Consider the following 17271-nt stretch of genomic DNA (forward strand, 5'->3'; position numbering starts at 1 on the left):
ATACCCTCACTATATCCTGACAAGGCAGAGAGAGGAAGTTCTGGTATCTCTTCCTTCTTTCATAAGAGCACTAATCCCATCACGGGGTCTCTATCTTCAAGATCTCATCTGAACCTACTGAGTCCCCTAAAGTTATACCTCCTAATGCTATCACAATGAAGGTTACGGCTGCAAGATATGAATTTGGGGGTGTGTGTAAATATTCAGTCCATAACAGCTCCCAGTGACCCTTATCTCCCGATATTCATGTTCTGTATAATCCTCTCCCCTGGAGTGTGGGTTGGACCTAAAAACTTTCTTCTAAGAGAGAACACAGCCAAAGCGCTAGAATGTCACTGAGGAGATGATGTTACAAAAAGACTGACCTCCATCTTGCTTGCTCTCTCTTGCTCTCTGGCTTTCTCACCCCTTTCAGAGCTGGCTGCTATGTTGTGAGCTGTGTTCCAGAGAGGCCCACGGGTCAAGGAACAGGTATCTCTGGCCAATAGCCATTGGGCACCTGAGGCCTGGCGACAGCCAGATGAGTGAGCTGAGAAGTGGGCCCTCCCCCTGATGAGCCTGGAGGTGACTGCAGCCCCAGCTGTCACCTTCACTGCAGTCTCCTGAGAGACCTCAAGCCAGTGGCACTCAGTTAAGCTGCTCCAAATTCCTAACACACAGAAACACTAAGATAATAAATGTTTGTTGTTTTAAGCCAACAAGTTTTGGGGTAATTTATTACACAGCAATAGATAATTAATACAGAGCCCAATAAGACTGCCTTCACTTAGATGCCAGCCAAAGTTCAAGGTTCCCCAGTCTACCTGCACTTCTAATCAACTGGCTACAAACTTGGGTATTCCCATGACCCTTTAAGGTTCAATAATTTACTAAATGACACAGAACTCTGAAAAGCACTACACTTATGATTACAGTTTCATTATAAAGGATATAAATCAGAACCAGTCAAATGAAGAGACACATAGGTCACGGTCTAAGAGGGACCTGAACACAGAGCGTCCGTGCTCTCTCCCCGGGTTGTCAGAGCACATCATTTTTCTGGTATATCAGTGTGTTCCCCAACCAGGAAGATCCACTGAGCTTTGGTGTCCCGAGTTTTTATTAGGGCTTTATTACAAAGGCATGATTGGTTGGTTCATTGCCCACATGAATGAACTCAACCTTCAACTCCCTTGTCATCCTAGGAGAATGAAGTGGCTCAGAGCCCCAACCCTGATTACGTGGTTGGTCTTTCTGGTGATCAGTCCCTATCCTGAGTCTTTTCATTAGCATACACTCAGGTATGATCCAAGGGGCTCATGAAAAAAAGAGACACTCCTCTCACTTAAGAAATTACAAAGGTTTAGGGCTCCTGGGTGGCTCAGTTGGTTGAACATCCAACTTCGGCTCAGGTCATGATCTCATGGCTGGTGAGTTCGAGCCCTACGTGCTGACAGCTCAGAGCCTGGAGCCTGCTTCTGATTCTGTGTGTGTCTCTCTCTCTCTGCTCCTCCCCTGCTTGCGCTCTGTCTCTCTCTCTCAAAAATAAACATTAAAAAAAAATTTTGTTTTTAATTGCAAAGGTTTTAGAAGTCACCTCCTAGGAATCCAGGACAAAGATAAGGCTATTATTATTATTATTATTATTATTATTATTATTATCATTATATAACATCTCCCTACCTGTAGGAGCTCCTACTATATACCAGGCACTGTGCTAGGCTATTCTTCCATCCATCATTTCTTTATGTAATTATAGTGCTAGATCAGCTTTGCTGCAAGAAGCAAAAAACCCAGACCAATAGGAACTTAAAAATAGGAATTAAATTTTCTCACATAACTAGGAATCTGGGAGTAAGCAATTACTGGTTTTGTTCAGATAGTCAACAATGCCTGGAGGCACCTAGGCTTTTCCTGTCTTTCTGCCCCACTTGCCATGTTTATTTTTGTTTTTAAAAAAAATTTTTTTTTTCAACGTTTATTTATTTTTGGGACAGAGAGAGACAGAGCATGAACGGGGGAGGGGCAGAGAGAGAGGGAGACACAGAATCGGAAACAGGCTCCAGGCTCTGAGCCATCAGCCCAGAGCCCGACGCGGGGCTCAAACTCACGGACCGCGAGATCGTGACCTGGCTGAAGTCGGACGCTTAACCGACTGCGCCACCCAGGCGCCCCTATTTTTGTTTTTAATAAATGCTTTATTTTGGAATATTTACAGAGAATTGAGTAGTACAGAGTTTTCTAATACCTCCCACCCTGTTTCCCTATTATTAACATCTTATGTTAATATGGGACATTTGTGGGGCGCCTGGATGGCTCAGTCGGTTAAGCGTCCGACTTCGGCTCAGGTCACGATCTCGTGATCCGTGAGTTCGAGCCCCGCGTCGGGCTCTGGGCTGATGGCTCAGAGCCTGGAGCCTGCTTCCGATTCTGTGTCTCCCTCTCTCTCTGCCCCTCCCTCGTTCATGCTCTGTCTCTCTCTGTCTCAAAAATAAGTAAATGTTAAAAAAAAAAAAATTAAAAAAAATATGGAACATTTGTTACAATTAATGGACCAATAGTGATACATTATTATTAACTTATGTCTACAGCTTATTCAGATTTCCTCAGTTGTTACCTAATGCCCTTCTTCTGTTCCAGAATCCAATCCAGGATACCACTTTACATTTAGTTGTCATAGCTCCTCAGACTCCTCTTGGTTATGAGGGTTTATCAGATATTCTTTGCTTTTGGTGACCTTGACAGTTTGGAGTACTAGTCAGTTATTTTACAGAATATCCCTAGGCTGAAATTTGTTTAGGGCTTTTCTCACGATTAGACTGGGATTATGGGTTCGGAGGAGGGAGAAGACAGAGATAAACCACTAAACTCTGTTGATCTTTATCCTCGTGTTGTCACCTCATTGTGACAAGATGGCTGCCACCACTGCTCCAGAACGAGAACCACATTCAAAGGTGGAAAGAGGCAAGGAAGGAGAGAAGAGCCATGTCCGTCCCTTATTTTTTATCAGGAAAGTCATCCCATCATCTACTTGACAGACACAGAAGGCAGGGGACAGGATGTTCATAGTTGATTTAGACCATAACTGAGACTGAACACATTGCTATTGGAATAAAATCACAGTTCCATCAGCATGGAAAAATGTGGGCGAGCAACAGACAGTGTCAGGTCCAAGTGCCTACTGTGTATGAGACTGTATTATACTAGGTGCTATGAGAGATGGAAGGACAAAGAAATGGTGCTTTCTGCTAAACTTTGCAGAAATTATGTATTTCAGTAAATATTCTCTTTTAAGGACCTCACTGCAGAATGGTGCACTATTATCCCACTGACTCTTTGGTTGCTCAAATACATCCACAGAAGGTGATGATATGTCACATGTCACATTTGCTAGCAACTGTAAAGACCACTTCTGAAGAGTCGTTTCTAGGGGCGCCTGGGTGGCCCAGTCAGTTGGGCATCTGACCTCAGCTCGGGTCACAATCTCATAGTTCGTGGTTTCAAGCCCCACTTCAGGATCTGTGCTGACAGTGCAGAGCCTGCTTGGGATTCTCTCTCCCCCCCCGCCCCGTCCCTCCCCCACTTGTACCCTTTCTCCCTCAAAATAAAAGAAAAAAGAGTCATTTCTAGAGAGATGGAGCAACGATGTGTTGGAAAGTAAATATCTAGTGAGTTTCTCCAAAGCAACAATTTGGAAAAGTTTAATCTTTCTTAGATGTCCAAGTTTTGTTTTAAGTCAAATCAATCATGTTATAGTCACACCTCAAAATTCTTTGCCCAAACATATTTATGAACCAGATGAGAAAACTAACAGGTGAATTGAGAGCAAACAACACAGGACTATTGAGTATGGTAATAAATTACATACGTCAGGCAATATGTTCTGAGAGGTTAGAGCGGATGAAGATCAGTGAAGGCAGGCATGGCAGGAAAGGCAGGGAAAAAGGCAGGGTCCTAGATGGCCAGGAAGAATGGCCTGCCTGAGCTTTGGTCTTCATTTCCCTTCTCCATTGCCAAGATATCCAGATTCTTCTAACAGAGTTGTTCATTCTCTTTTTATTAGGTACTGATTATTATTTTCATTGATTTACAGTTCACCTGTCAAGGCCTTGTGATTTTTACTTAGTAATCTTAATTAAATGACTTTTTTTTTTCCACAGTGTTTCATAGGGTGGGCTTTGCAGCCACACAGATCAAGATTTGAATTCAAGGTCCAGCACTTACTGGCTTTGTGGTATTGTGTAAGTTCCTTACCCTCTCTCATTCTGTTTCCTTATTTAATAATAACCTTACCTAGATAAGGCTGTTGTGAGCCTGACATAAGATGAAATAAGGGGAACACAGAGCACAGTGTCCCGCCCTGAGAGAGTGCTCAATAATGGCATCTGCTGTGATGATCACTATATTGATGACAGAGGCAATGGTGATGTTAATATAAACCTATGGGGAAGGATGGATATGTGAGAGCCCCTACTTGGTTTTCACCATTTTGTCACTGTTAACTTTACATGAATGTACACTCACCAAAAGTAAATTACATTTCCCTTGACTTTTTAATAATCACTGCCTTAGAAAGAGCAAAGATGGATTCAGGTACTTAGGGAGGTTCTCTATTCTATTATCTGTGAAGGCACCAAACCACGTGACTCAGATTGCTGAGCGGAGACAAGGCAACATCCTACACGAGAAACTGGCAAAGGCACAAAAGATCTTGGAACATGTGCAATTAATTGACACCGTTTATTGGGGCTTGGAAATTAATCTAAAAGAATTTACAATTTAAATCAATGGTGATTGTCAATGAACCTATGAGGGAATCCTTGCTAGGACCCTGTAGCTTTTAATGCAACCCATATTGACAGTAACAAAAAGAGAAGTCTCCCAAGCAGAAGGTCAATCTAATCCAAGCACTTAATGCAGAATTATGATATCAAATTTCCACATCACTGAATGACCATGGGTTTAGAGGTGTGTGCCATAAAATAGCTTCGGGGGCTAGACATTTAACAAGTTGTTTTATTCCTAATTGCTGGCATTTGCTTAACTGTTTTCTTAATTCTAATTTATGTTTTTATGTTCCAGTTTGTTTACATAGCCCATAGTTCCCAATTGCCTTTATTTGCTTAAGTGTTTCTTTAATTTTATTTACATTTTTATATATGTTGCTTTGCTTACATAACTCACTGTTTGGAGTGGGCTAGAAATAACCATAAATCCCCATTGCTAATTAGCTTCATCCTCATGACTGATTAGTCAAGATTATGAGCCTAGAAGAAGGGCAGGAAGGTGGCCTGATAGTGAGTCACAGGATCAATGAATTTTAGAACTGGAAGGAATTTAGAAGTTAAGGCATCTTTCAGACAGAATTCTGTGGTTTTACATCTTCAGCATTGGAAAATTAACGAAAGATTGGCTGCTGGCTCTTGTTCCTTTATGCAAAAAATGCATAAGGATTTGGTGACAGCTTTGAAAAACAAGTGAAGAATAAAGAGAAAGCCCAATCAATGATGTCTATGAGTAACCCATAATGGGGGCTTGAAAGAAGAATCAGAAACTTGACATATGAATGGGCTATAGAAGAGCAGAGAATATTAATGAACATGAGGGGGCTTCTTTGGAAGTAAGTAAGCAGAGTGGATTATTTGGAACTCCCTCTCCAGCAGCTGTGCAGTTTGTAAAGATTTTAGCTTGCCTAACTATAAGGTTAGCTATTAGCTTTGCAGTGGGGAGTATTTAAAAGTACACACAACATATGAAGGAAAGAACCTGGAACCGAGTAGCCTGCTTCATTCCAAGAATCCATCTGGCATGTAAAGAACTGCTTGTCCTACATTAAACCCTGCAGAGTAAGAGCCATTTTTCATATCTCATACCCCTATTTTTGGTTTCAGATAAGACAGCTTACTGAGTTTGGGGAATGAACAAGACTTTGCAGAAACACCTAACCAAAGAACCCATTTACGATGAGCTCCGCGAAACTCAAATGGAGAAAACATGTTGAAGCCTTTTGGGAAATCAGGTTACAAGAAAGCTCAAGCGTCCACACAAGCGGCTGAAATCTAGATCCCTAAATAATGTGCGGTTTTAGCTATTTGTAGACAGAGAACAATGGAAGAAAAGGCGTTATGGATATGCAAATCTGTGGCTGGGAACCCCACCATTAAATGACTCAGGGTGATGGGGTAAGTTGATGAGTGAAATCTAGTCTATCCTTAAGTAAACATATCTTTGTAATAAAGAGCTCGTTTTTGCAGCTTTGGTCCATCTGGAGGCAGCTGAAAGCAAACTCTGCCAAAGGAGTAATCCCTGGATTACCAAGAATTGCAGAGTATGTGAAGTGTTGTAAGGCTTGAATTGGTCCTGGATGTCAGGCCCTTTCCCTCCTCCCCGAGACAGTTCCCTCTGACATATTTTCATTTGCTCCCCTTTCAAGAGAGTGTATGGCATTCGGATCCGCTCAAAGCAGACATCAAGCATGCGGGACAACAGGCCACCACCTTACCTGGTCACCTCTTGAGGAACAGCCCAAGGCCGGAGCGCGGGCCCAACTCGGAGCAGCGCCCTCTCTGTTACTATGGTGATCGCGGGGGGCGGGGCGGGGCCACCATCCGCAGCTTCCCCGCCTCTGCCCAGGACATTTCGAACGCTCCAATTGCGACAGCTCTTTCTTGCCTCTGTCCCGCCCCGTTCGGTTCCTAGCGTAATGCGATTGGCCTGGGACTGGCGGCCGGAACCCTGAGGGTACCACCTCCCGACGGGAAGAGCGGGAAAGTGTACCAGGCGCTGTCCAAGGCGTGAAGCTCGCGGAGCTGCCGGGAAGCACATGGGTGGCTTTGGAACGAGTTGCCCCGTGTCCCGTGCACAACTCTTCGCACTCATGACTGCTAACACTAGGGATCAGGAGCTGGGGTGTGGGTACAGCGTTTGCAGGCCGGGTGGAGGGGGGGCCCAGACCCGCGGGCGGAGGACGCATCCAGGCGTGAGGACACAGTGCCGCGCTCTCGGGCGCTGGGGATCAGAGGCCAGAGGGGCGGGCCGTAATTCGGGGGCGGCACCAGCGGCGGCGGCGGGAGGCGCAGAGCCCAATGAGCGCGCGCGCCGCCCTCGGGGGCGGAGCGTGCGGAGCGCTCCCCGCCCTCCCTCTCGCCCCCGCCCCTCCCCCCGGGCGCCGGGGCCGCAGTGAGTGAGTGGCACTGGCAGCCTGTCAATCCCTCAGCCGAACGGCCTTCGAGCCCGGTCCGCGGCGGCTGCTGGCAGGGTGCGCGGCTCCGGCAGTGGCGGCGGCGACTTCTCCCGCCCCATCAATCTGCTGTCCGCCCGGCGCGCGGCCCGCCGGGGCCCTCCATCGGGCTCCGCGCCCCGCTGCGCCGGCCCGCCTGCTCCCAAACTTTCCTCCTCCGCCCCCTTCGCTCCTCTCGGCCCGCCCGCCGGCCTCCTCCTCCGCCGCCGCCTGCCGCCGCCGCTCCCTCCCCCGGGGCCGCCGGGGCTCGGATCCCGCCCGGCCGAGGCGGCGGCGGCGGCGGCGGCCGAGGGAGGGGAGTGCGCAGGCTGGCGCGGGGGGCGGCGGGCGTCCCGGCAACTCGGCCGGCGCTGAGGAGCAAGTTGCGCGGGGCCGCCCGGCGGGGCGCGCGGCGGCGAGGAGGCGGCGCGGCGGCCGCGTGAGGGCAGCGGGCGCCGCTGCCTCCGCCTCCGCCACCGCCGCGGAGCCCGGCGCTTCCGCCCGGCGCTTCTCCTGAGCTTCGGCGGGGGCGGAAGCCGGAGCCGGGCGCCCGTCCGCACCGCCTCAGCCGCGGGCCCCGCCGGCCGGGCCGCCCCCTCCCCGCGCGGGCGGGGAGCGCGCGGCCGCCTCCCCCTCCCCCTCCCCCTCTTTTCTTCTCCTCCCTCGTCGCCGCCGCCGCCGCCGCCGCCGCCGCCGCCGCCTCAGCCTTCGCCTCAGCCGCCGCCGCCGCCCGCTCCCGCCCGCGCGCGGCGGGATGGACGATCAATCCAGGATGCTGCAGACTCTGGCCGGGGTGAACCTGGCCGGCCACTCGGTGCAGGGGGGCATGGCCCTGCCGCCTCCCCCGCACGGCCACGAAGGGGCGGACGGCGACGGCAGGAAGCAGGACATCGGCGACATCCTCCACCAGATCATGACCATCACCGACCAGAGCTTGGACGAGGCGCAAGCAAAGTTGGTGTCGTCTCATTAAGCATCTTTTGTGTGTGTGCGGGAGCCGGGCCCGCGGCCGAGTCGCGGCCCGGGGTGGCGCCCGGGGCAGGGGCCTCAGCCCCGGGCAGGGAACTTTCTCCGCAAATCGCCCGCCCGCCCGGGCCTCGGGGGGACTTGCCCTCACCCCTCGACGCGGGCGGGAGTCGGCAAAGTTGCTCTCGGGGCTTGGGACGGACTTGGTGCCACGCGGATTTTGTGGTTTTCTCGCCCTCCCTCGCCTGGCCCTCTGGCAGCCCGGCCCCCTCCCACGGATTCAAACCTCCCGCCTGGACCCCGTGCACGCCGCCCCAAGAGGGCCCGGGGCCGCACTTGCGGGAAGTGCAACTTTCTCCTCCGGCCGGGAGTCGCGGTGCAGGGCTCCACTGGCCGCGGGACGCCCTCGCTGTGCGGGCGGCCGCCCCAGCCGGGCGGGCGCGGGGCGATGGGCGGTTCCCTGGCGGGTCCGGGTGCGGGCGGCCAAGTTCTCGGGGAAGGGAGGGCCGCCTCGCAAACTTTGCCGAGCTGTCACCGCCCGCTGGCCGCAGTCGGCCGGGCGCCCGCGCCGCGCCCGCTCCCCCTGTGGAGGGCTGACGCGGGAGCCCCGCCGCGCCGTCCCCTCCCCCGGGTCGCCGCCGTCTGCCGGGGTATCCAGGCTCCCTGCGCGGGTTCGCGCCCTGCGGTCGCCGAGGCTGCTGCCTGCCGGGCAGATGGGTCGCGCCTCGTTCGGGCTGGAGCTTTAGCCGCCGGAGCTTGCGGGCTGTCGCTAACTAGTCAACTTGAGTTTCTGTTGACTTGCCGTGGTTCCAAGGAGCCTTCCAAAATAGAGGGCCGGAATTAAATCTTGGGTCTAACTTAAAGGAAGGCGCCATATTATTCCATAGGTGATGCTAATACCTTTGTGTTTTGCTATTTGTTTTTTAGGAAACATGCCCTGAACTGTCACAGAATGAAACCCGCGCTCTTCAGCGTCCTGTGTGAGATCAAAGAGAAAACAGGTAAGAGGCTGCGCCCCACAGTGGGCCTGGAGACCCCCGAGGTGGGGTCAGAGCTACTCCTTCCACTCTCCAGTTGAGAGCTGCTGCTTTTGGGCACCGCCATCTTTGATCATTCTCTGCTTCCCACCTCCTGGTCTTGAGAAAAAACTGCAATAAATCTGGAGTCGATTTCTCAATTCCGCTCCTGGTATAAAATGAAGTGTAGATGCGGACGGGGCTGGGTCGCTGTCCCCAGGCGGCCGCCCCTGGCTGCGGGCTGGGAGGGGGCCCAGAGCACCAGCCGCCCTCTCCCGCTCCTTTCGCCTCGTTTGTGTGTCAGTTTTTAAAAGGAGCAACGGGAGACTGGATGCCAGGGACCGAGTCCCCGGGAGAAGCATCGCCCGAACTTTGTTTTACTTAGACAGCCCTAAGCTTCAGCTCCACAAATAGAAGAATAGACTCAATTGAACGGACTTCAGTAGGATGTTTGAATTAGTGTTTTAGTTGGGAAGGCTACTTTTAAGGACCCAGAAAGGGTAATGATGTGTTTAGGCATGTTCAATGTATTACATCTATTAGTACTTTCATTAAATTTTATGCTTGAAGTCATTACACTGTAAATATGTTTAATATATTTTGTAAAGTAGAAAAAGGTTCACAGTTGCAGATTAAACAATTTTTGAAGTGTCCAAGGCAGGGAATGCAGGAGAAGACAGGTTTTGCAGAAGTGCTGAAATAAAAACTACAAGAACACGTTAAACAAATTTCTGGCAATTCACTTCAATTTAATTTTCTTGTTAGACTTTTTAAAATTAAGGGTATTTTAGTCTTGAGGTGGTAGTAGTGACTCAAATGGAATTGGAAATTTAATCTAGATGTTTTAGTTCCCATTTGGCATTATCTGCCCTGTATATGGCAAATAAGTGCATTAAACAAGCTTTACTGTTGGTGTGTGTGTGTGTGTGTGTGTGTGTGTTTGTGTTGGCTATATGGTATTATAAAGTTGCTGTTTTTTAACTTCAGGCAAAGAAGAGAAAGTTAAAAGTTCAGGATATAGCAATATCCAAATGATGCTGTTTAAAAGATTAAATGTCATTGTGTTTAAATCGAGTGTACAAATAATAGCACACAAAATATACTTGTTTGTTGGTAGGAGAGTTGCCCTCCTTTTAAACAGATTTTTCACTCTGCAATGCTATTCTGATTCTAAAAGTAATCAAGAGAAGATGATGGGTTTTTGCCACCTTTTAAAATATATGCTAAGACCATAAGTAACAGAAAATATTGAGATCCTTAAAGATAGTTTTCCTGCTTTTCATTCACATAATATTCATGGTTTGTAAATGTTGAGTGATCCCTTTTAAGGTATATTTTACATTTTGAAAACCACAGGCATTTTAAATTCCTAACTTTTACTATGTGTTGATTTTTAGCCATCTTTTAGCAAGCAATGTGATTTAAAATGGTAGGTAATTTTTATCTGACTATAAAATAAGACACCAAACATTAAATCTTGAAGATTTTTAGTTTAGAAGCCTGAAAGTGTACAATTCTCAGTAAATTATGTTGCTTAATGTCCAAGGATTTTCTTGCTATCAGGGCTCCACTTCAGTTTCTGCTGACAGCTAAGCACTGGGGTATTGACTATGTTGTGAATATTAAGATTGATTCAACTCACAGGGCATTATATTACTAGGGAGAGGGGATTGATATTCTTCCCCTATCACCCCCTTCTCGTTATTTGTGTGTATGTATGTATGTATGTATGTATGTATGTATTTATCATTTTTTTTTTTTTTTGGCCTTTTTAAAGTTTTGGCCTAGCCAGCTTGAGAACCAAACCCAGCAAACTGCTTTTCTTGTTTAGACATTTAGCAGCAGGCAGAATTCAATTAGGAGGCATAAGTCCTCTAGTTGCTTATTTGCACAAGACTTAGTTACACCATTCTGAAAGGAAAGTATAGTCAGCCTCATGTCAAAGGTGAGTTACGAAAAAGAAACAAGTCTTTTCAGAGTCTGGGATTACTGGCAGAGAGAGCTTTGGTAGGGCTCTTGCTATTTAAGAAGCAAGAGGTAGCTGACAAAGGAAATTTTTGTCTTTTGAAAATTGTTTCTGAGGCTTTCAGTGATAACTTGTAAATTAGATCCTCTTTTTATGCTTTGGCCGGCATATTCAAGTTTGCACGTTATCTCTTTTGTAAAAAGCCAACAGCCAACAAAGAGTAAAGGCGGCTGTCTGGGCAGAGGCATCTTCCTGCCTGCCTCTCTAAGCTCGAGAGGGCTGGGATTTAAGTACCGAATGATTGATGGGGGTGAAGCTCTTTCTCTCCTCTCCTTTCTCCCTTACTACCCATAGCTCCACCTCACCCTCCAAAAGTAGTCTTAGAAGGAGACAGGGACGCTGGACCCAGTATCCTTGATTTGAAATAAAACATCTGTGTAGACATTAGTGTTACCAAAGCAAAGAAAGCAGGGCAGCAAATTTCAGGCCTCCCCCCTTCCTCCCCACATCTGTTCCCACAGATAGGCTTTGGAAACATCATGAACTTATAAAATAAGCATTATAGAATATATGTGTATTGCATAATGTTTTTTCTGTAGATTATTTTATTTAATCTAATGATATAGTATCCAGAGATTAATTCTGTGTAATCTGGAGAAAGTTTACCTAGTCATTTGTAACAGAAACCGGAACATTATGTGATGACTCTATTCTGCATAATGGAGGGGTAGGGGGTGGTTGTCTGGTGGGGAGGTGGGGGGGAACTGTCACTTCGGTGGATAATGTCATTTCAGTTGTGCTTCTCCTAAAATAAGACAAAATCATTTCTTTAAAAAAATTCCATGTATTTATAGATCTGCCAGTAGGTTTTGAGGTTTCTGATCAGGCAGTGAACACAGCCAGTTCTGATGCACATGAGGGATTTAGTTGGAAACATCTTTTTTCTCTCCTACCACATATGAAAAGGTATTTTTCCTTTCTGACAGATAAATGGGTAATCTACCACAATTATATTATTTTCTTGTTCAGAGGTAGGGAAAGTATACTTTTACTATGAGATGCTTGCTTTTTCTTGAAAATGTATTCTTTTGTAAAATTCATCATACAATTATTTTGGGGTAGAAACGTCATCACTAGTTGAATTGTGATATTTATGCATTTTGAAAGCAACTGAAAAGTCATAGACCTTAAAATCAACATATTTGTCTATTTTAAACTAAGCAACTAGCGAGATAGTTATAGATATATGTTGAGATTTTCCTCTTAATTACTTTTTAGCCATATTTTACCATCTATCTCTTCTTAAATATTCCTGATGCTCTGAGGTCTCCTCATCTACATACTTCTTTTTTGGTGCATTCCCTCACATCTTTTTGGCCACCTTAATCTTGATTATTGAAGTACTTTTCTTTGTGAAAATATTCCATCCTCACAAATCTGCCTTCTTTCCCAAACCTTTAATTATGAGAGTTCAAATGAACAAAATGGTTCTTTTTGAGAAAGAAATGTATTTTTAAGAAATTTTAATGAAAATCCAACATTTTAGTATATAACTGAAGCATACTGTGAAAAAAAAAATTGTACTAAAAAAAAAAAACCAACACAACCTTTTCCTTTCTAAATGGTAGGTTAAAATATTCTATGTTGATAGCTGCCAACCAAACTCTGATTGATTGCCACCACAAACCCTAAATAGCGTTCATTTACTAGTAATGTCTAATGGCATACATGATGGTTTGCCAGATTTGTGGCCTTTGTGAGGCTTATAAGCAGGACTGACTTGGGAAGATCATAAAACTTAATGAACTTCTCTACTGCAGGAGGTGTCCGCAGGGGAAGAGAAAGGCCTGCTTGGCTGGTTGGGCTGGTTGAAGTATTTTTTATGTTTAAGGAGAAGAAGAAAATGACTATTAAAAATGCTTTACTTTTGAAGGACCCTCCTCCCCCAGAAGGAGTCATAAGAATTTTAGATATCAAAACTGGATTTAAGAATGTAGCTTGTTATGTGAGTTTTTATATGCCTTTAGGATATGATATATATGTGATTAAACCTTTTATCTTTAGTGTTATCAGTGTGGCTAGGTTTCAAGGACAGAGCAGGGAACTCAGTGAATACCTCTCCATTTAATTCTGACCCTACAGGCTTCGAGACTTATTGGAATCTTTTTTCTGTTTTCTTTTTTTTTTTAATGATTCAGTATAAAATGTGTTCATTTTTCATTGCACAGTGCCCTGTAATTCTTTAATTCCCAATGTATAAAAACCAAATATTCCATGAAGTGAAAATTTAATAGGAAAGGTGAAAACTGTTACATATGAGAATAAATGTTATTGTATATATTGCATATGTTCTTTTAAGTTACTTTTGCAGTATTTCCAATATAATTATCATTATCTGTTCCAGACTTTTAAAAGCAAATGCACTGTTCCATACATGATTCATTCTTGTATTTTAATGAACTTATTTTCCAGTTGTAAAAAACTTTTTATTATGGACAAGTGGAAACATAAAAAACATGTAGAGAGAAGAGAAACTCGAACCCCCATGAACTAATCGCCCACTTTCAGCAGTTAGCAACACTTGGCCAATCTTGTTTTCTCTGTAACTCCCACCCTTTTAGGATTATTTGGAAGCCAATTTTAATGGACTGTTAACATTTTAAATTTCATATCAATTTTTGACACGTTATGTCTTGTTTACATTGGAAATATTAAATGACTAAACAGGAAAAAAATATAAAATCAGTATATCTTAGAAATGTCATTAATTATCACTTTATCACCAATCTTTCCTTAAAGTAATTTAAGCATATTTTTATTGAATTTTATCTATTTTTATAGATTTGTATGTATAACTCACCATAGCTTTTAAGGAGGTATTGAGGGAAGATGTAAAAGACTGTTGTTTTTCTAACTTACTTTTCCTCTCTCTTCCTTTTAAGATAACACATGCAATATATTCGTAGAAAACCTAGAAAAAAAATCCAACTACCATACTGGTTTAGAACTTCATGATCAAGTATTGTATTATCTTAAAAATATGGGAATATCTTCCAACTCTTTTTTCTTCTTCCCTATAAAAATATATTGAACCTTCTTGTCAATACTAACTTGATCTGTACAAGTAATTCTTTTATGCCTTAGTTTTAGTAGAGTTCATTTTATTACAGATTTGTGTAGTTTTGGTCTTTTACTTGGGACTTTACTGTGTTACTTTATTAATTTACATAATTTTATTCCTAATCAGAAGTGTATTAATACGGTGGCAAAGGAAGCCCTGATTTTCCCCAAAGAGCATATTGTTTCATCGGCTCTCATAAAATGTATCTGTGTACATCTTTCATGCTGTGATTCTTTCCCTTTTAATTAATTTCATTTGTATTTTTAGATTTCAATTTATAAATTTTGTAAAAGGCTATTTACAAGACAGATTTAAGTTTAACATTTCATTTAGATTATTTATATTTTGATACTTTATGGTGGCATTGTACAGGATGAAGTTCTGTTATATGAAGTATGGTTATAAAGAATTGAAACCACATTTCATGAACCACACCCTAAATCAGTCACCACTTTATTTTATACTCATACCATTGAGGTATCTATTCAGAATAAATACTTAAAATGTCAGCACAAACACATCAAGTTAAATAAAGATTTTAGACTCTTTTTCCTCTATTCATGTACATGTGGACATCTTTAGGTATTTATTATTTCAATATTGACACTGTGAGAATAATGTTTTATTTGTTTTCTCAGCAGGCTTGTGTTTTAGCCATTTATCAGTGTGATCAGCATGATTTAGGTAGTAACTGACTAACAAAGCTCGCACACCACCCTTTCCATGTTGACCTTTTCAAGCATTGCTCTACTTCATAGGCCATTTGAGTCTTTAAGTATGAAGAGAGTAAATAATTTACATCGCTGTGTAGTGTAAGTTGGCCGAAGTTTTCCAGACCTGGCTCTCAGATTTTTTTTACAAAGTTATAGAAGCTAATTAAACAAATTGCTATCACAGCTAGGTGATAGTGTTGTTATACTTAGCACATAAATGAATAAGTAATGCTTGAACAGGTCACTGAAAAAATAAACTATCGTTTTTATGCCATCAGACACAGAACATGTTAGAAAACAAATTTCAGTAATCTTCAGACTTAATTCTAATTATTGCTGTTGTAGGTAGAATAGTAACCAGAATCTCTTCTTTATTTTTTTGTAGACGTAGTCCATAAGTATAATATGTCTGTAGTTTTGACAGTAACAGTAGTTTGCTTTGGTACAAAATTTGAGTGTATGTCTAGCAAAAAATTGGTGTGATAGAACGTTTTAAGTTGAATTGGCATAGTATTTTTTTTTTTTTTTGGACTGACTATATGATAGTAGCTGATTAGGATTGAAAACAATTAAAATTAAGTATGGATAAAAATAATTGTTAAAAGTTTTGTACTTCTTTTTTTCTTCAGTTTGCTTTAAAAATGTTACGCTATTTTGAACACTAACCCTTTTTGTGTGATCATATTAATGAGGACTTGGTATACATTGTAAGCCTTTTAAGGCTGATGATTCCTCATGATGTTTAAACCATTATTTGGGAGACTCAACATATGTTATGGCAAAATGATTTTTTTTGTGTGTTTGTTTTGTTTTATGTGATACATCAGTTTTCAAAGCACATTTCTTAGGCATCAGAGTCCAGCAGGTGGCTTTTTACATTAAAAAAATTCATAAATTTTAAAATCCCATAAAATTTTATTTCAAATTCAAATTAACTAATTGAGAATGTCAACATTTCCACTGTCTCTATATTAACATTTATAATAGAACAAATGGTTGCATATAGAAATTATCTGCAACATAATCTAAATTAAGATTCTAAACAGGCATTACAGATGCTGGTAACTTTGGCAATTATCATTTTGTTTGGTGAACAGTAGTAAAACAGTGTGCGGTAAAAGTGTTTAGAGAGAGAGGATAAATAAATTGAACAGTTTTGCAATGCAAAGTGGTTTGTGGTGTTTTTGAGGATTTCTTGGCTCTCTCTTAACTGCTATTGTGAGCCTGGAGCAGATTTCCCCATTGCTAATGCCCTAGAAGTATTAATTCACTTTGATATGCTAATTAGAGGGCATTATGCAAGAAATGAGATTAAGTGGCAGCATGAAGCCATTTGCCTGTCAGTAAATTGAGAGCTTTAGCATCAGGAGGAGCTTTGTTTTTTTTTTTTTTTTTTTTGGGGGGGGGGGTTGGGTTTTTTTTTTTTTTAAGTTTCTCTTGGTTTTGCATATAAATAAAATTGATTGAAAGGTCTAGAGAAGCTTCTAGAACATCAGTGTATTTTCTCCCCTCTTATGATTATTGAAACGTGGTGTTACAGAATTTTTCTGAATATTAATTGACCTAATTGGAGATACAAAGAAGTGTTTATTGTACTCTCTATATGAAAGTATACTAAGAATTTTGTGTCATCTAGTCTTTTTTCTAAAGCCTAATTTCAGCAACGTGGCTAGTAACTGTTATCACTTCTTTTCAGAGTGTAAACGTGTGTGCACGCTAGTGCAGCAGTCTTCACTAAACTGAACTTCACAAGAATCTCTCCTTTATGAGGGAAAGAAAGAATAAATAGTTGACTTGGGCTTCGGGAAACTATATTAAATGAGCGTTAAGACTATGGCTTCGGTACCTAAAAGCTGAAACAGTTAGCATAAGTGGTTATGCTCTGCACTTCACACACCTGTAGCATTTACATGTCAGCATATATCTGTTGTGTAAGATCACCACATTATTTGATTTTCATGTTGGAGGTTGAGTTTTGTCCTTGATTCTGATTTTGCTGACTTTGGTGATTTAAGGCAGGCCTCCGATATTTCTGTCTGTAAAGCCACTATGTGATCTTGTGTATTTTGTTGGGAGATTACATGAATGAATACTGTGATTGGAATGGTGGATTGCAAGAAAGACAGAACTTCTCTGGGCCTATGAAAAATTTAAGATTTCCTCCAACGTGGAACTTTTTTACCTGTTGTAAACCATTGCTAGAAGTAGAATTGCAAAACTCTGCCCTGCTACCAGGGTGTGGCTAGATAGGACAGAGTTTGGATAAAACATTTATATTGAGGTTTGGTCTG

General features: G+C 43.3%; 1 protein-coding gene across 3 annotated transcripts in view; it reads left to right on the forward strand.

Moving 5' to 3' along the window:
• The first annotated feature begins 7874 nt into the window (after positions 1-7874).
• The window catches only part of PBX3 (PBX homeobox 3), a 221349-nt gene continuing 211952 nt past the window's right edge, over positions 7875-17271 (forward strand). Inside the window, exons 1-2 of one of the 3 annotated variants that reach the window (XM_023242717.2) lie at positions 7875-8152; positions 9092-9165. In XM_023242717.2, coding sequence (XP_023098485.1) covers positions 7953-8152; positions 9092-9165 — 274 coding nt within the window. In that variant the 5' untranslated portion in view covers positions 7875-7952. Of the gene's footprint in view, positions 8153-8770; positions 8815-9091; positions 9166-17271 lie in introns of those variants that run through there. The other 2 variants (XM_023242719.2, XM_023242718.2) reach the window with 2 other exon arrangements.

The sequence above is a fragment of the Felis catus genome, chromosome D4, assembly GCF_018350175.1.
Source record: "Felis catus isolate Fca126 chromosome D4, F.catus_Fca126_mat1.0, whole genome shotgun sequence".
In the NCBI taxonomy this organism is placed as follows: domain Eukaryota; kingdom Metazoa; phylum Chordata; class Mammalia; order Carnivora; family Felidae; genus Felis; species Felis catus.